This window comes from Drosophila virilis, chromosome 2 (assembly GCF_030788295.1).
Source record: "Drosophila virilis strain 15010-1051.87 chromosome 2, Dvir_AGI_RSII-ME, whole genome shotgun sequence".
NCBI classification, from domain to species: Eukaryota; Metazoa; Arthropoda; class Insecta; order Diptera; family Drosophilidae; genus Drosophila; species Drosophila virilis.
The window spans coordinates 17,930,791-17,951,106 of record NC_091544.1 but is presented as its reverse complement, the minus strand read 5'-3'; the positions used below and the strand labels follow the sequence as shown (position 1 = coordinate 17,951,106).

Here is a 20,316-nt window from a genome sequence, read left to right as displayed (position 1 = left end):
GCTAGCGCGGCTTCATTCTGCTGTGCGCTGTCGTTGGATGCGCTTCGCTAAAATAAGTCTGCTGAGTAAAACTTCATAGCTCCAAGGCACTCAGCATTTACGTACTTTGTGTCTGACTGAGAACTGGTAAGATAGTATCGGTATATGTGTGTATGTATTTGTGTGCTTTAGTGCTGGTGTCTATCGCGTAACGAAAGCGAAAGTTTTGTTTGCGCGCGTGTCGCCAACAGTAGCGTCGTTCGCGTCGTCTGTCTCCAATCACACATCTCGCGTCGCAGTCGCCGTCGCCGTCGCAGTCAGCGCCACATTTATCGTTGGTGTTTTTGTTGTTGCTGTTGTCGGTGAGACTGCCCAGAAAGGAATAGATTAAAAGCGTGTGAAAACAACAAGAATGCTCATTAGTTTCAATGAGTGTGCAATAAATAAAATAAAACGTGTTTATGCTGCGTCGCCCGCTCCCTGCCTTCTAAGTTTGTGTTAGAGTGTGCCCAGCAACAAAGCAGCAGGCAACAGCTGTTAAGCAACAACAACTGTTAACGCAAACATTCCAGCTACATTTTCTGCTCAACGCTTTCCAACACACCAACGGGTAAGTTACCTATTCTCATAAACTGGCCCATTCATCTTCTAGTATTAGCCGCTCGCTTTTCAACACCATAAAAAGAAAGATGAAAACATAAATAAATGTCCACCAGCAACCAGTTCAATATCGAAGAGAGCTTTTAGCTCGCATTCGCCGCTTCTTACTCTCGCGTTATCTAGCTCGTTTTTGCTATTATCAATATAACAGTGTTTGTGTGTGTGTGTGTGTGTGTGTGTGTGTGTGCGTGCTTGTGTATGGGCATGCATTAAAGAACTTTGTGGCTCTGTGTTGTGCTTATGCTGCCCGCCATGCAGCATAGCTCCTAATCAAATTTTTTGCGTCACCTTCTCAAGGGCGAACATAAAGTATATGTGTGTGTGTGCTCAAGTGTGGGTGTGCATGTATTTCCCTGTGTATGCTTCTCCCTTGATTGCTGACGCATCATGTTAGCCCTTTGGCCTTTTGTTCGCACCGCACGCTGCGACTGCAGTTGTCCAAGTGCTGCACATGGCGTATGCGTGTTGTTGACTTCTCAAGTGAGCATAATCTAAAAATAAAATATACCAGATTTGAAAGCATTTTAAAATATATCTGTTTTAAATATAGCAATGCAAGTTAGAAAACAAATAAAATGAACAATAGCACTCTAATTTATAAAAACTGTTGAGAATATAAATTAAAAATACAAGTAAAAAAATAACTAAAAACAACAATAACATACATTGTTATAAAAAGTTGAGAGCGCAGCCAAACATATGCTTAACATTTTTTATCTCTTTACAAATGCTGAGTTTTTCATAACATTTGCACAGCTCCACCTGATTTTTCCTAGAACTACTCCTATGTCAATTGCCCGTTGATGCTTCCGTTCCCGTTTTCTGGTACCAGGCCCACTTGTAGAATTCTTAATGGAAATTGCCGCTCATTAAGTGGAGCGTGCGAAGCGTTTCATAAAGTAAACTTAAACAAAAAACCGAAAGATAAAAAAAGAAAAAAACAATAACAAATGCGTATTGCTTGTCGTAAGCGACGCTTTATTATATTATTATTTATTTTTATCGTGTTCAGCAATAAAGTGAATCCAGCTGTGACTTTGACAACATATTCGACAACTTGTGTGAATCAAGGCCTTTGTTTGGCTTCAAATTCCACTTTGATTCCGGCAGGCGCTGCAATTGTGGTCACTATTTAACCAACTAAAAACCACATAATTCGTAGCTAATAGAATTAAGTAAATCTAACGAAAATTATAATAAAGTAATTTCAATAAACGATGTATGTAAATGAATTGAGGTGAGCAAATAGTTATCAAATTATTCAGAGATTTCACACATTGATTATCCCGGAAATAGAAGCTTAGTCAACAAATTAAAGTGGTCTGAAATCGGCTATAAGCAAACTATACACATTAATTCTAACCATTGAGTAAAATAGATATTATGTTAAATTTCTCACTTCATTTCTTACAGACTAGTCGAATGGCCTTCATTTTGAATACGTATACGTAATATTAATAGTATATACATATATTCACCAAGTGGAGGTTATTGAAATATGCAAACAATCCTTTTAAGTGTGTAACAGGAACAGGGTAGCCCTTCTATACATGACACCCCATGGCGTTTCCATAATAATATATTTATAATTAAGGCTCGAACGCGTTGTGCATTGAAACTTCAAGCTTAACCAAAATACACAAATAAAAGGCCTTCGAAAATAAAAACAAACAGCAGCGAAAAATAGCAAAACAAGAAAAATCGCTGCAAACAAACTGACTCTCTGCCCCGCATTGTGTTGGCAAAAGGGGAGAGAAGCGCTGCCAGATCGACTACCCCAGCCGCAACACGTGCGCCGTTGAATCAATAAAAACAACAAGAGCAAATCACACCCCACACACACATACACATACACACAAGACCATCAGAGACAGCAGCATAAAAATTCATTAACATCATGTGAGAGTGAATTCGTGTGTTTGTTAACTTTGAAATTGTGCACCCAGCGGAACTTTTGCGATTCTTTTTGCATGTTCTCTCACGCGCCCTACATTCTTAATTTGAATATACGAAAATGCCATGCAAGAGACAGTGAGTATGGAATGTTTTTGTATTTGCTTGCCTAAAAGTGTTTAGCTGGGTGAATTGTTGTTGTTGTTTTTTTTTTACTCACTTTATGGCTTGTGTTGCGCTCCCATTCCCCGCGCGCACACACACACACACATTAACAGTCTGTATGTATGTGTGCAGCTCGTGGCAACGAAATTATCGCCATTTTGCAGTCGCCGTCGCTGCCGCTGCCGCGGCCGCTGTCACCGTCACAGTCGACGTAGCTGACGGCCGCGTCCGCTTCTCTAACTGCGATTGAATGACAAAGTCTTTTTAATTTATGCAGGCAACTACAAATTAATTCGCTTTTTCGTTTTAAATTTGGCTTTTAAATTGTATACCGGCTTTAGCTGCGACACGTGTATGGAATCGCCTTGCGTGTGTGTGTGGACTATGTTAAAGCATTTCCAAATTAAATACAATACACGCTTTTTGGTCTGCTAAACGGTAGCAAAACCAATAAAACTTTGACTAATTTTCAATGACAATTAATTTTGTTTATTTTTTATGTTAATTTTACGCCTTATTAGGGAGCTTAGTTATATGTCCCTTTTATGCTCGTGGGATATTAGGAAATGAAGTCGGGTTTTTATTCATTTTATTGCTTACGCTGGTTATTCGCGAAATATTTGTTGGACTGTGCAAGGATTAGATAAGCATTGCATAAAGGTATAAATATAAACAAGATTCAGTGCTCTTGTCGGAATGCCCGACTATGGGATACCCTGCACCTTCTTCTTCCAGTCTCCTGCTCTTACAGGTTCTGAGATCGGCCCGCTTATACATATTAAGACGGAGATGACTAGATTGATTCGGCTATATATAGTTAATGGCGTCGGAGATGTGTCCTTTGCCCTATTACATACATTTGCACAAAACCATTATAGCCGCTTTACCCATTTTCAATGGGTCAGGGTATTAATTTAATGTGTAAATAGTAAAAACTGCCGCTGAAATACATTTTGATTAAATTAATAAAAACTTATATTATTCTGTTATTTATTTGATACATTGTTGTACAGACTGCATGCTGAAATGTAAAATACATATTGTTTAATTTGTTGCAGACCTCAGGGCTTTCCAGTTTTAAAATACAATAAGTTTGAACTACGTGAATGCTGTCAGTTTTTAAAATCCAGACTATAAGTAAGGCAAAATCATTCATATTACTATCGATAAAGCGCTTTCCAGCTGTCAATTGTTCGCGTTCTCCCTTACGGTGTAATCTTTGTATTATTTTGGCTGCAAATGTTTAAATATTTAATTTATCATTCATTCATTTTTAGTGATTCAAACTGTTTCATCACAACTTGCAAATAAGGTTACCGTGTATATAACTTCTGAGTACCACATGGTGTATGAGTAATTATTTGTTGAACCTTGTTTAGTATTAGCAAGGCCTTTATACAGCACGATTAATATTTTGTTGGGTTGTCGCTGAACGCTTTTAAATCGTTTTATTTAGGCGTTCACATCTAACAGATTATTAACGATTTACAAATCGTAATGGGATTTGCGGCCATTAGCACAGTGGCACATCGTAGGCCATATGTACACATCGGGGGCATTTATATTAGCGGCAGTGTAGCGCCAATAAATACAACTGCGATAACTAGAATAGCTAATTACTGACCCAATAATGCGAGTCACACGCCATCGCATATAACTGTAAATTGCCACACGCGCGTGCTGTTTGCTTTTGTGTGTGCGAGCGTGTGTGTGTATCTGTGTTTTTGTGAGTGTGTATGCGTCGTCTTTCGCCGTCTCTCGCCGACAATGCACTACGAACACTGTGTGCGCATTGTGATGACCGGCGGTCATTAAGTGTCGCACGTGCGGCAGTTTTGACATGACAATAGACGAAGGTAAACAGAGAACAGAGACACGAAGCTGTCTTTGATCATTGTATATACCCTGTCAATGTAGCAACGGGTATTTCAGCTTGACTGTGAGTTAGGCAATACAAATTATTTTCATATAAATAATGTTGCAGTTGCGTTCCGAACTTACACAAGTAATTTGCCTTAAAATAATGGAAAGTGAATTCTATTCAATTAGTAAATATTTTGTTTGAGAAAACATCAAAATAAAAATGCACTTAACTAATGAAAAAATCATATTATGCAATATTTTATTTTGTAAATTTTCTTATTTGCATAACAAAATTAATCGATTTGTATTTGTTACAATATTGTAAGCAGTGATTTCTTTTCCAAATTTGCTGATTGTTTTTTCTTTTTTGAAGATTTATATATTTGTTGCTTATTAAAAACAGGGCATTTAGTAGACATGCAGCCCGAGGTCTTCTAAATTCTGTTACTGTTGTTATTTTAGCTAATTTAATGGCTACATTAGCGAATTATTTTTGTAAACATAAATTAAACAGAAGAGGTCTGAGTCCCAGACCCAGTACCGCAAAGACAATGATAACGATAATGGTAATGATAATGATAATGATGATGATGGCCAAACAATAATAAATACAAACACACGCGCCGCCTTTTAGTTGGCTTTTGTTTTTCGCCATGGTCTGCGGTGTATTTTCTATGTCTGTTTCTATCTTCCTGTGGCTGCCACAGCTGCAGCTCCTTCTGTGCCACGAACATTTGCTTACTCAAAAGCTTGAGTTGGTTTTCGAATATATGTATATATAATATATACATACATATATATATATATATATATGCATGAGTGTGCTTCGCGTGTTTGCCCGAATGACTTATCAAGCCCCGCGCTTAGCATTTTTGTTGCTTTAAATAACACTAATATTTGTGTATGTGATTTTTGCATATGTTACTTATAAATAGTTTTGTCCGATAAGCCTTATAGTATTTATTCAGTTTATAAATAAAATACACAAATTTTTCTGCTTTCGGCTTTGACTGGCGGCATGTGTTGCATTTTCAATGAGTTTTTGCTTAGCTTAGAACGGATTTAAAGGGAAATTTCACATTTGTCCAATGCAAATTTATCTATTGAAAATTCTAGGAACTGCACAGTCATGATACGAAGTAAATGTTCTTGTCAATATTTATCTTTCTTGTATATGTCACTTTTGCATTGAACTTTGTGAATTTTTGATTAAACAGCGTTGTATGCTTAATATATGAAGACTGTCTGCTATTTACAGGAAGAAAAGAGATATTTTGTTAAAAATACGGAGATATAATTTTATTTGATCGATATTTTTAAATGAACAACAAGTGAATGACTAAGCAATTTTTGCAAATACGTTTTTGTATTGTATTTATTTATATATATTTATATTTGTATTTATTTATATCTGAACAAGTGCAGCAAGTTAATTATTGGTTATATTTTAAAACTGTAGTATCATTGTTGATAATTTACGGCAACGTTGAAATTGCGTTGATTTGAATTTTGTGGTTTTTGTTTGAATCGAAACACGTGATAGCTATTAATAGACGAGTTTTTAATAGGAATGGATTGAAGATTGATGTGAATTGTTTTACTTTATGATTAGCTTTGTAGAGCTTTTGCCGTTTCAACAAAGAACTTATGGGTGCGTCGAAAGCGGAAGTAATGCCACATCAAGTATACGCCCCAGTGCCCAGCAGGCGCTACACGTGCCGGTCTAGTAGGTATTATAAGTGTGTCTGTGCGTTTAATATATGCGAGACTAATTAATTACGTTAAATGTTTCGCATTTTATGATGTGCCAATTAAACGAGCGGAATAAAATGCTCACATTTAGATTCACGTTCGCATTCTCATTCCGGTTCAAATTCAAATTCGAATTTTCACATTAGCGTAATGCATGGGCCGTTAAACGCGTTCATTCATTAAGCTGAAAAGCTACCTCCAATTAGCTATCAATGCATTAAATATGCTGGGCATAAAAAGAAGACAAACAAAAAACAAAAAAGAAGAAAAAAAAAAACAGTCTGAATGGGGACTGAAAATGAATGCTTCACATAGGTATGAATAAATGGCCAACATTCATCACTGGACGACGCATTTTGTGTCATGTTTTAAATTTGTATTTGCGTACACGGTTCCACAGAGAACAATGCCAATTTTATTGCATTTTGACAGTCGGATATGTTTAGCTCAATTGATTATTCCTGGTTGCCATGTGCCGTCAACACAAGACGCGCTACAACTGATCTATTGTATTGCAAGTCTTTCGCTCTATAACAAACACAATCTTTGTTTTGGTTATTTGCTTTATTTATTTTTTACTTTTAATTTTTTTGCCCTGTCATATTTCATTATTTGAAATTTGTAGATTCTTTTTTGCTTTTTCAAGCAAACAAACTTGTATTACAATACAATTGGCGGTTAAGCAAATGTATTAAATAAAATGTTATATGACTTCGTTTTGTACCAAGTGACAATGGAGGACACATAACGTAATTATCATGTAATTCCAATTAATGTTAGCAAAGTTACCCGGACTAACAGGAACCTGAAGCTATAGACAATATTTGAGATTGGGACAGTTTTAGTAATTAATTAATTAATTTATTTGTATCTACTGAACTGGAAATGAGACTAGAACAATTCAAGGAAATCCTTTCTTAGAAGCAATTAGGAAAAAATAAGAAAAGCAACGATAATAACACTTATTAATATTTCGTGGAACGCAGGACTTATGGAACTTATTGACTTGAAATAATCAGTCTGCTGACGTTATTTATTATAAGTAATAATGTTTGTGATTTCAGCTAATTATAAATAGCAATAGCAATTCCGTTAGCTACGTGATAAGCCCTTTGTACGTGACATAATTATATATGGAAAAACTGGTGTGTTTTTATTGTGGGCTGTCCGTTTGGGTAACTAAATAAGATTCGGCCTAATTAATAGCACAATGTCTGTAGGTGCTTTTTTTTTGGGAGGGGAATTGACTTCTCTGACTCTTTAACAAGCTGCTGTTTGTGGAACCTTTCGTATTAGTGTATTGTTATTTGTATTTGTGTTTGCGTTGGGCACAGTTTGCGCGTGGCGCTGGCGGTTTTTTTGTGGCATTGCCAAGGCAATTGGGTCATCGTTTGGTACACGTGTGGCTCGTTTAATGTTTCGCTTTTTATTTGCTTTGCTTGCTGCCATCATAAATTTTTATCGCCTAGCTGGCAATTCAATTGGCAATACTGCACACTTACCAAAACCCATAACGTTCTCGTCTCTCGCTCTTTATTGATAAGTCCTATTTGTATGTATAGATTTCTTATTGTTTGCGACATGGTTCTACTTATTTATATTCTGATTTCGCTGTAACGCTTAGATCATTTGTATTGGGCTCTTCTGTCCAAATTAAGACACGTTTGTGAACTCTAGATGTTTTATTACAATTACAAGACATTTTTATTGTCTCAGCTTCGGTATATTTGTTCCGTCCCTTTCATAGCTTGCATTTTTTTTTAGTATATTTTGTTTCTCCTTACCTTTTACGGAATTGAGATAACAAGTAAATTAGCACTTTACCTGTCTTGTTGCTTTACTTTATGATTGTTGTAGACGTCGGCAATTTTCGTTAGCAACAAACAGTTCGAGCTGACGTCAAAGAAGTATTAGATAGTAAAAACGAAGTCTACACAATTCTGCATAGATTAGAATCCCAATGGAATTAATATACGTGCACGCTAAGTGCAGTTTAATTTTATTAACATAAATTTGTTGCTTAATATTCAAATACATTCCACATGTGGATTGCATGCGATATAATATATATATATAATATATGTAATATGTCAAATGTAAATATATGTAATAATGTAATATAAAGGTTGAAACAAAGAACCACAGAAAAAAATAATGAAATGCTCAATACATTTTAAATCAGAAATAATCCATTTTTTTCCGGACCTTAAAATTAGACTAACATTATGTGAATCCCCATAAATTGCCAAACTGATGGCTGAACATATTAAATCATTTAGGCTTTTTATTTTCATATTTTTGCGAGTCCAAACTAAATTTTAAACATTTAAAATGAACCTTACTGCCCACTGTTTGGCTATAAATTGAGCAACGTGCGAGTCGGTGTATAAATCCCAAACAAACAACGTTTATGGGAAAAACGCCAATGGAAAGTTTTTTTTCGCTTGTTTTCTTTTCTAATTTTTGCTCAACGCTTAAAACGTTTTTGTTAGCAGTAAAATAAATTTTTCTTGTTTGTTATGTCTGCGATACACGGCACGTGTAAGGGTATTAGACTGAGATGACTGAGATGGCGATTCAATAGTCTGAAATGGACCACTGATGAGAGGCGGTGCCTTGAAAGTATAACGTATACGCAATGTGAGACGAACAGCTTAAAATTACAAATGCTAACTTTTTATGCACATGCGTTTCTTATGTTTACATTGCGTATAGTTAATGTGTTAATTTCAATGCTAAGGGTTATACTCGTATCACATAAACTTCTGCTTAAGCTAATGAATGTTGAGTTATCACATGCTTACAAATTAAAAGGCTAATATATTACGGCATTTAAACAAAATAAAGCCCATGTGCAATATAAAACGCTTTTCATGACTTGCGTGCTCTCAGAACATAAGCAGGAAAGGCAGATGATTCGGCTACTCTAAGTATGTGTGTGTATCTGTGTATGAGTGTGCGTGTGTGTGTGTGTGTGCAGCAGACGTAAGAAAATACCATATCATAAGCATTCGTCCCATTGTTGTTGTTGCTGTTGCGATACAATAGCCCCGGCAGCGAGTCATCCCGCAAGATGTGCGCCAAATAAACTTCAATATGAAAACGCCTTCAAAATCAACTAAAGCAGCAAGAGTTTCTTGAACTTGTGTTTGTTTGTTTGTTTGTTTTTGCTCTCTTATGTGTTTTTTTTTTGCTGCGTTGACAATATCAATTTAATATGGGCTCAGAGCGATGCTGGCCTGGCTGTCAGTCGCCTTCGCGAAAGTAATTGGCCAAAAACACTCTAACAATTTGTGCGGCCAATTTCCCGTGCCGTTTCCTAAAAATCAACGAGTTGGAGGTTTCTGTTTCTTAGGTGAGCCTGACTTGTGACTGCTGGCATGTCGTGTCGAATAATTATTTGGCTAATTTATGCGCACGCTGTGGCAGTTCTCATTATGGCCATTGATTGAAATGACCTCCAGGTATCTACAGGTAGGCCTACGCGTGTTTCAAATTGTTTTAAAAATACCCGACTCATGTGCCAGACATGCACACCCCGTTACGTATTTGTTTCTAGCATGAGTAATATCTACTTAAGATTGCGTATGAGTCAATGTTTTGTTTTGTTTTTTTTTTTTTTTTTGCCAGCAGTGGCACGTGTTGCTCGTTTAGTGTCCAGTTCGACGCAAGCGAGAATCACCAGTCCACTTTGTGAGTGGAATACGCAAGGGGGTTTTCTCTCTTCCGACCTTTTTTTTATTTATATATTTGTAAGCGATAGTTGGTCAACGTAGACTGTTGACTATGGCATTGCGAAGAAAATCTAGCTACAACATTCCACTGCCTTTTCACAGTCTTTATGTCTTAAACTGGATGCTCACAGGAAGAACGCAAGATAGAAATATGCGAAACCACATGAGGTTGCTTTGAGATATAAATCACCACTTTAGAGGTTGCTTTGAGATATAAATCGTCAATGCTTAAATATTAAGCATAGTTACTCTCGATTAATATTTGACATAGAAACGGGCAAAAAGGAGCATTTTATTTTGTAGAAATCTAACATAATGAGACTCTATAAGCTTTTATATGTTTTTTTTCTTTTTATAAATTTTTTAAGATTTATAAAATTAGTGTCGTAAGTGTATTAAAAGATCCGTTAAGGCTTCAATTTAGCTGCTGTCTCTATTTTACATTTCCGGCTTATTTCTTTACGGCTTGTGCGAATATGATTCAGTTTCGCCCAAAATCTCATCCAGCTTGCCCGACACCCTCTCTCCCCGTCTCAACACACGCAAGGGATACAGAAAATGGCGCGTGCACGTCAAATATGCCAGTGGGGCTATTCGTTGAGCTTGGCATACGTTACGCTTCATGGTTTTTGTTACATTTTATGCGTAGCTGTGGCTAAGACGTTGGCTTAGACGTGGGCCTACAAGCTTGAAAATATTTCTTATTCTACCGGATGTTGAAGGGCAAAACACATAAATACTAAATTGTAATTTCAGCTATGCATATTGACATATCGAAAACAATTCTGTTGGCATTGTGAAAGCCGCTTATTTGACGTGATGCGACGCCTTGTGACGCCCACGCCCCAAAACGCCCCACAAGCGATTTCCAAGGAAAATAATTTTTGGTGGCCGCAATGCCGTACACTTTCTAAATGTAATTACACTCAAGAGATACACGTGCCGGCAATAACATTTTGCTGCGGCTCTTGTTGTTTGTGGGCCTCTTCAATTTAAATTTGTCTTGGGCTCATCTGTCTGACAGCACAACAATGCCAGCCGCAACAGCAGGAACAACACTCAAAAGCGCGAGAAATTCTATATATATATATTGGTAAGCAGCAAGCGAATTTCTCGTGCTTTTGAATTTTGTATATATGCATATGCCCCGGCTTATTTACCTTTTGCGTAAATGGCAAAACCCGCTAATATAAACACAGTCTATGCTCAGATTTGGGGCATGGCTAATGAGTTTCAGCCGCTTAGGGACAACAAGACAATTAAATATTGTTCTAGCTGTAGTTGCTATGGCTACAAACGATGGCTTCAGCTGGTTTCGGTTTCAGTTATTGAAGTCTGCGGGCTGAATGGCTAATGTACGCAACTTTCTGCTTTCTGTGATGCTTAGTTATTTCTTTCTTATCAAAAAAAATATTGAGGCTGTTTAATATTCCTTCTTAATTTACTCAACTATATTTGCAATAATAAATTAATGCGCTTTATCAAGAAACCCATTGAAATGACATGAAAATATAACTTAGCACTTCAGACATCACTTATCTTGTGGCACGTGTTAAATATGATTGAACTTTTGACTACTTCCACAATATCTTTGTTGAGCCTAATCAACATTTGCAAAGTACTCAGACAAATAACTGTTGCAAAAAGTTGATTGAACCCGTGGCCGTATTATTGAATTTTTTGTTGTGGCTTATTTTTACCTGGACCTGACACTTGGGCAACAAGTCAATCAATCAATTAATCAATTTGATGCCCAATTAATTTTGCATTTTGTTTGCTTGCAGTTCCAATGGCGCCCACCATCTGTTTCTCTGAGAAGACAGTGCTCGGGGTGGAGTTGAGGAATGGGCGACGGCTTCGCAAAATGGGCGTGGCACTTGCCAATGCTAAAGCGGCTGGAGTCGCACAAAACAGCGCAGTGTTGAGATATGGTGAGTATAAATGGTGACTGTCCCATCGGACGTATACGTAACATGAACAGAAGAGACCTTTGTTTCTAGACATGCGTTGTCATTGTTGTTATTTTTGTTAGTGTGGCTTGTTGTTTGATTTTTCTTATGTCAACAGGTGGTTGCTGGCACTCACGTTACTGGAACACGTTTAATTAATTTATGTAAGCTTGTTCAAGCTACACTGTTGTCCATCTTCAATTGCAACTGATCCCAATCGTTAATATTTATGCTTGATCACGTGGCAGAATGTTGCGTACACTTCACGTGTGTCCCCTTGCTTTGTGTTTTATGTTGCCGCTGTTTTTGTTTTAAATGCAACGTAGTTGTGGTAGCAACTTGCGTCAGCAATGTGCCCTTTTAAATATACCTGCACAACCCATTTATATAAGAGTTCTAAGCCACATGACTAGATAGGAAATTCATAACGATTGTCGTTAACTGCAAGGAAATTTCTAGGGGTTTCACGTAAGCTACCTGCGTTATGTTGATGCTAACAGCTTGACTGTTAGTGAGGGATGTAGACAGATTAAGAAGCTGGGGGCGCTCTCAATAAGCTGCGTTATAGTATATCGATGTCAAGTACATTCCACGTGCCTCCAGCTGCTATTGCTGCTGTGACTGTCTTCTTTAGCCTGCCAGATGGTTATGTTAACCATTTGCGTCAGAAATTCCAGCATTTTCCTGCTTTTCTTGTCATGCTGACACGCCCTCTTTGAGTGGTTATGCACAGCACATTTATATAAGCGGTATATGGTTACATGTAAAGATAGGATAGGAATAGCGGCTGACGTTGACTGAAACAACGGGAGATTTCTTGAAATATCAAAGTCTTAGGCACCAGTCCGTTGCGATGAGTTGATGTTAAAAACTAGCTGCTAGTGCAGCACGCACTCTAATAAAGAATAACACAGGGTTAAATAGATATCATAGTTAATGTTCTAGGAACTGTATATTAAACTGTAATTAAAGTAAATCAAATAATTATTGGGTCTAGCAATTTAATTACATAATGTTTTTTACGCGTATCGCTAGAAAGGGATGAAAATTGTGAAAATCGAATGAGAGGAGAACAAAACAATAAAATAAAGAAAGATTCACTAAGATGGGGCTTGAGTGTGTTCAAATATAGATAAAGAATATAGAGAGAGCGAGAAAGAGAAATAAATAGATAAAGATGCACGGAGAGAGAGAGAGAGAGAGAGAGAGAGAGAGAGAGAGAGAGAGAGAGAGTCAGAGTCAGATATGTTCACAAATAGAAAAGAGAGAGGTTTCTCTCTTAACTCGGACTAATATCCATCGATCATAGCTCAGGGCTCGTTAATGTATTTGAACGTTGACAAGCTGTAATTTCATCATCGCAATATCATTCATCAGAGTGTGAGACTAATTGACCAAAAGCTCTTGTATTTCACGTATTGGGGAAATGGTCAATGTGTAAAAAGCAACGTACACATTACGAATAGCTGAAAAGGCAGCGTCTTGAATGAGCACAGCAGAATCTTGCATAAATTTTGTATAAGCATTTATTTTCACAACAAATTCATCGTACACACACGTTTATATACGTGTGAGTGTGTGTCGTAACCTCTATTTCGATGTCATTTGATGTGGCACGTTTTCTGTAGCCCTTTCATTGTCGTTATTGGTGTTGTTGTTGCTTCTGCTGTTGTTGTTGTTGTTGTTGCAGTTATTGCTACAACTGTGCTACTTTTGCTAGCTTATTTACAATTTTCCCACATTTGTTTGCTTGCTTTTAGCTTTTGCCGACTTGGCTTTTTATAGCCATGCTTTTTGTTGTTGCTGTTTACATTATTGCTGCCATATTCAGCGCAATTCATTCCAAGTGATTTTCTTTGCATATCCTGTAGCCAAATCAATAAGCAAAAGGGTAATTATAATTTGTACATTTGTGTACGACTTGATCAGTATCAAAAGTACATTTTCTCTTATCAACTTACTTATCTCAAAGAGGGTTATATTTGATATAAAAAACTTATATATACTTAACTTAATTATGAATATGTCTGTTCAAATAGTAGAACAAATTTAATATCACAGGGTATCTGCTAAACAGCCTTGCTTGGCGAACCTTTGCTTGCTTTCTTTATTTGTTCATTTTTTTTTTTTTTTGTATATTTATTTTTGTTTTTGTTTTGTGTTTCCTGTTAATTTCCAGCAACACGTTAAAATGTTGAATGCTAAATGGGTGTGACAAAGCCACGTGCTGGCGACTGTGAGCCTCTCCCCCGTTCTCCCCTTAGTCAATGACAACGTAACAACCTGGGTATCCACAGTGGGCAGCAAATCACACAGTAATATTTGCAAACAATCTTAAGTTGATTTTTTTTTTTTTTTATATAAACTATTACCATTTCGTTTTAAATTTCTTTATTCATGAGAGTAATGTGTTATTAGATCCCAAACTATATATAATATATAAATATAAATATACGAAAATATCTGAAAATATTTCTAAATTATTGCAAAAGTATCCTATGATAAAAAAATCTTTAGATTTTTGATTGACAAAGACACGCAAGAATATTAGAAAACAAGATCATTTAACAAAAAGCCTTAAAAATTATTTTATTTATTCGTAGACTATTCACATATTTGATATACCCCTAAATCAATTTATTTACACAAAGTAGCTGCTTTTTGTGTCAGTGTGCACGGGTTCAACTTTTGGCCTGTTAACTTTTATATATATATGTAGACGCCGGTTGTGGCAATAAATGGCATGCATTTAGAAAGCAATTGAGGCAGACTTTGTTGGAAGTGCCTAATGCCATGGCTTGAACCTTGTTTGCTTTAATTAAGCATAAATGGTAACTAATTTGATGCGAGTGGCTGGCACGTGGGAACGCGCCGTGTTGATGGTGATGATGGGGCCATGTCATAAGACCCACAAACCTCAAGACCGTTAGACCCCCCGACGTAAGCACAAACCCATACGTCAACGCAGTGTGCGAGTAACGACAAATAGGTAGATAAATGTTCATTGGGGCTGTTTAGTCGGGTGGGGGCAAGTGCCTCGTGGGGGACCTCGGCATGCCTCTTGCATAAGTCGATGACGAACACGGCCGGAATAAAGCGTTGCAGAAAGATACGACAACTATGCGACTTGCGGGGGGTATGCAACAACAGCTACAATATTGTAGTCAACGCCACAACAATATTGCAAACCGAATATTTGCGTATTCAATTGTAAATCGCATCATTTTGAATATGTTTAAAACTCGCATTGGAAATTGCTTAGCCCAACAGTTAATGCAACAGGGTGGCAGTCATAGGTCACAGCAGTCAGTTGGGGTTACTAGAAATAGATTTTGCCTGCGTATCGCTGGAATTCATATAAATGCTATTGTCGATTGTTTTTTCTTGATATGCTTATTGTCATTTGCATAACAATAGAATTATATAATTTAATAAAAAAAAACGAGATAGTAAGGATATGTTCGGCATGCTGAAGATTCAATACCCTTGCAAACATTTCCCTTTTGCATTATGTGCAAATAGTGCAAATTGAAAATGCTAAGTTTGTTTTAATATCTTTGAAAACAGAATATTTTATATTATATATTGGACTAATGCTGATAAGATTTTTCATCCATGACATGACCTATCGTTGCTATTGCAGATACATGTTATAATTGTCCGATGTTGATAAGATTTTGCTTATACTTATAAGAGGTGCATATTGAAAATAATAAATACCGAGTTTGGTCTAAATATCTTAAGAAACAAAAAGTTTTTAATAGAAGAAACTCTTATTTCACCGATCGTTCCAATGGCAGCTAAGCAAAGTTTCCTGACGATAGCTTTAAAACTGACAGACTAGCTTTCTTAGAAACAGACAAACACTAAGATCAAGAATATATATACTTTATGAGGTCGGAGATGATTCCTTCTATGCGTTACTCATTTTGAAACAAAATTATCGTTCCCTCTTCAAGGCTATAATAAATAAAACTTGTATAAGTACGTAACCTTTTGTGATAAAATTATTGTAATCAGAAACCAACTATTAGTTTAATGAGAGGAACACGTTTTCATTACTTTTTGTATAATCAAAATAAAGCCTAATTAAATATAGCTATAAGCATATAATTTTATATTTTCATATAATTATTAATTTTATTGACAATAATAATCTATAGCTTATTTACCGGCAAATGCTGGATTGAATATTAATTGATAATTCATAATCTTCTTCAAAGATTTAATCGATGCCTAGTTCGTTGTATTATTTACGTTTCTCGATTGCTTTTTTAGCATTTATATTAATAACGTTCTGAATGCATCACCTTCACACACACACACACACACGCACCCAGAGAAACACGCTTAGAGCTGATTCTTTGCTCGTTTTTCCCCCGTGGACACGCCCTTGGGCCAATGGCCGCTCTCACGTTTCACAGCACTGGTGCAGTATATCAGAAAGTGCTTTATTAGCAAAAGGCAAACAAAGCTCTGAATGCGGTCAGATAGACCCGATTCCGGCACCGGCTCTGACGCAGGCACCAGCGCATGCACGAATGTGCATTGCCATGTGCTCCAAGCAGCTGACAGTTGCCGACGACGCAGCTTTTCTGTTGTGCTGCCGCCTGACCCTGACCATAGACACAGTTACGGAAATGCCAATTGGAATATGATTTCTGTTGTGAGGGTGACGCTGCCACAGACGAGGCTGGTGGCCGATGCGGACGAGTGTGCGATGCCTATGATTAAAGCAGGGCGCGTTTATTGTACATGTGCCCACATACGAGTATTCCAAATTGATGCGAAACGCTTCGCAATTGCTGCTGCTTTTGTTGTTAAATGTTGGCCCCGGCTGTGGTCACGTTTTGTGACACACACGATGAGCACACAAAGCACACACACACACACACACACACACTTCGTGTACATTGAGAGAAACACATGTTTTTAGATAGAACACAATGAGACAGGTAGTCTGATTAGCAAAAGCTGAACATCAATCAAAGAGTCTAAAACTGAAAATTAAATTTGTTTTCAAAGAGCAAATAATTTGTAACTAAAACTTTTTCCAGAAACAATATAAGATTCAGTTTGCTTAATGTGGGTTTTCGCCTGTCAATTTTTTTTGACAAGAGAAGCATTCATTTATTTGTTAGATTGAGAACTCTTCCTATTTTGGCATAGTTTTGTTGTTCTCTCGGTGGAATCTTAATGCAAATTAAATCAATTAGAAAGAAATAGTGCGACTGCCTTTTATTCGTCATTCTATAGTAATTCTCTTTTTAGTGAGGGAATATATATATTTCATATATATATTTAATTTTGCATGGCGTCATTTGCATTTGTTTAATATTGATCAGACTTTCATTTAATTAAGTTTTATTATGTGTTTAAATATTTGTGTACTGTAATATTAGCCAGGATCAACCCTCAATACTTTTCCATAGTTTATTGTTTAGCTTGGGTAACTATAACGCGAAAGTAATGATATCTTCGATACGACGAAGATTTAATACCCTTGCTGGGTTTTACCTTTTGCAGATAAGTGAGAATAGTGCAGTTCAAAAATGCTGAGTTTGTTGAAATATTTTTGCAAACAGAATCTTTTTGTATAGATCCTACTTCTCCACAGCTATAGCTGTGTGCTGGTCTAAATTTCATACGATTTTTTATACATGTAGCGGGCACAGTAAGACTTATAAATGTCAGGTATTGGTAAGATATCTGATGAAAGTACTTAAAGTAATATATTTTGAACAAAAAGATCGATTATGTAAAAGCTTAATCGATCGTTCCCTTAATAGCTTTAGAGCGGAGAGACATGGCTATATGGACTCGGCTGTTGATACTAATCAAGAATATATATACTTTATTGGGTCGGCGATGACGCCTTCTGTGCGTGACACATTTCGAGACAAAATTATTATACCCTCTGCAAGGGTATAACAAGAAAGTAATTTTAAGTACTGTGACTTTTAAAAAGAATTTAGATGTTATATGCAAAACATTGTGACTTAAGAGTTAAATTAGAAATAACTTGCAAAATATTGCATTGCATACTTTCGGGTCCCGAGGGTGCCTGTCTTGGAAAATCAACTTTCGCTGCGATTGTGTCACTGTGCAAGTTGACGCACGCCATGTTGAATGTTTTCTTTGCTTACCTTGAGTTACTTGAACTTTGGCTTTAACTTAACGTTTGATTTTGTTTTGTTTTGCAGCTGCCAATGGGTCGGTGAACTCAACAGGTCGTTGGAAACGCCGCCGTGGTGTCAGAATGACACCCAGACTGCCACAAAACGCAAGACGTGTAGCATTGGGCTCGACTTCAGCTGCAAATGGTCATGTCGCCGAGATAATATCAGAGCAGACGAAGCATTTAAAGCGCATGGAGCTCAATTACAACAAGATGAGATCTCAGTTAGTGCGTACACATTCCAGCAGCAGCAGCAGCAACAACAAACAATTCAACATTAAAACAGTATTACAACCTACCACGGCTAATAACAATTGTTGCAACAGCAACTGCAGTGGCTGTGGAAACAACAAGACAGCAACAGCCAAATTTTGTGATCATAGCTCTTACATGGATGAGGATGATGATAATTATGAGGAGAAAGATCGGGACTATGTGTTCGTTCGCGAACCAATCATGCAGCAGCAGATGCAGCAGGAACAACAAATCCCAAAATATCACCCACAAAATGGACTGCTATCCATAGCCCTTAAAACTATCAATCTGGTGCAACGCAACGAGATTCTGCAGAATCGCTTGAACCAGCTGCAGTTGGAAACCTCCAAGTTCATTGCCTCGGTGCTAGCCAATCCCGAGAATCGGCATTTTCGTGAGGGAATCTCGACCAATATAGAGAGCAACGTTTTGCGACACTGAGCTGCATACTTTTCGGCGGGATTCAGATAATGCCGCATTCCGATGTATCACAGCCATCAATTCGACCCAATAGATTTTTTCAACGCATCGTAGGATCAGTAGAATGAATTTGCCAAAAATATCTTTGTAAGGTCCATTTATTTTATTTACAATTTTAAAGTGGAAACAACACAAACAAATTTAAATAAATTTTTTTTCCAATTCGATTTTTGAGATTGCAATTGATGGTAGTGACCTGCGGAATTGAGTTAAGAGCAACTCGTACTGATTACATTTATAAATTAACAAAATATTATTTGATTGTACACGATCAAGCAACAAAGAAAATATTATTACTTATCACAAAAATAATCAAAAGTCAAGAATGAAACATTTTTTTTTAGCCATTAGGTATGTTTGCTGTCAACATTTTGTACATCAAACAATTTATTTATGACGACATATTTAGAAAAAAAGGATTTTAGTTATACCTAGGTTTGTACGAAACATATTTGCATAACAATTTTATAACTACAGCGCTTGCAAAGCAATTGGTTTATTAAACTAAGCCAAGCAAACAACTATACGTAATTAAAAGATCTTCAGAACCCATTATCAAGAAAATATATATCATACATATATAAAAAAAAAAAAAACAACTTGAAACGTAATTTATTCGAATTGTGTAATCAAAATGCATACCCATTTATTTTTAAGACTATTATATTTAATTTAAATTTTTGACTTACCTTAATATTAAACTTATAATTAAATTGCAAATAGACAACAAACTTAAACCATGCTACAAATTCAAATAAAATCAATTTCATTGAGCTTATAAATAAAATATAATGCTTGCTGCCTTATTTATGGTCAATGTCAGTAGAAACAATAATTTGAACAACAAACGTTTTTAAAAAACCATGGTAAGACGCACACTCAGCGGTCGTGTCAATAACACCAATCAAACCGTTCAAAGACCGTCTCAGAAACTCCTCGACGTCGTGCTGTCAACTCAATCATGAAAATTATGATTATTTGGGTGTTCCCAAAAACATTAATCCAACACTACGTGGAACATAATACGGTAGACAGAGATCTCACTATAGTTTGGAGAGATATATAAAAAAAGCAGTAGAGATGATCTTTTAAAATGACTTAAGGCGATCAACTGTCGATTATTTAAAATGGTAGCTATCGATAGTTTTGAAGTATTACCAGCAGCTGTGTTCTGCAGAGTCTATAACAATAAAAAATTAATAATTGAAATTTGTTGAAGAAATGAATGTTGGATCAGCGATAATAGCTCCCGAGAGTCTTTATTGGCAGTTCTCGATTATGAATCGATATATTTTACATTTCGTTAATAGATGAGATACTACGAATTTAGGCTTTCTTATTCCTGGTGCGGCCTATATAGCTATAAAAGAAACATTCCCAAAAATAGGAACGACGAACTACCGATAAA

General features: G+C 36.5%; 1 protein-coding gene across 3 annotated transcripts; it reads left to right on the top strand.

Annotated features, from left to right (window-relative positions):
* Window positions 1–23: 23 nt before the first annotated feature.
* Window positions 24–19,543, top strand: Cipc (Clock interacting protein circadian). Of its 3 annotated transcripts, none has more exons than XM_002053459.4 (3): window positions 24–589; window positions 11,831–11,977; window positions 18,199–19,543. In XM_002053459.4, the coding sequence occupies exons 2-3, from the start codon at window positions 11,836–11,838 to the stop codon at window positions 18,867–18,869; spliced, it is 813 nt and encodes a 270-aa protein (XP_002053495.2). In that variant the 5' UTR covers window positions 24–589; window positions 11,831–11,835; the 3' UTR covers window positions 18,870–19,543. The 3 variants fall into 3 exon arrangements, with proteins under 3 accessions (XP_002053495.2, XP_070063122.1, XP_070063123.1); XM_070207021.1 differs by lacking the exon at window positions 24–589 and adding an exon at window positions 2,264–2,670; XM_070207022.1 differs by lacking the exon at window positions 24–589 and adding an exon at window positions 14,175–14,310 and having other exon boundaries at window positions 11,838–11,977.
* The last annotated feature ends 773 nt before the right edge of the window (window positions 19,544–20,316 follow it).

Coding starts and splice junctions, on each gene's coding strand:
- Cipc (XM_070207021.1), top strand. CDS start 2,610: ATGTTCTCTCACGCGCCCTACATTCTTAATTTGAATATACGAAAATGC. Junction 2,671..11,830: donor AAAATGCCATGCAAGAGACA/GTGAGTATGGAA, acceptor GTTTGCTTGCAG/TTCCAATGGCGCCCACCATC. Junction 11,978..18,198: donor CAGCGCAGTGTTGAGATATG/GTGAGTATAAAT, acceptor TTTGTTTTGCAG/CTGCCAATGGGTCGGTGAAC.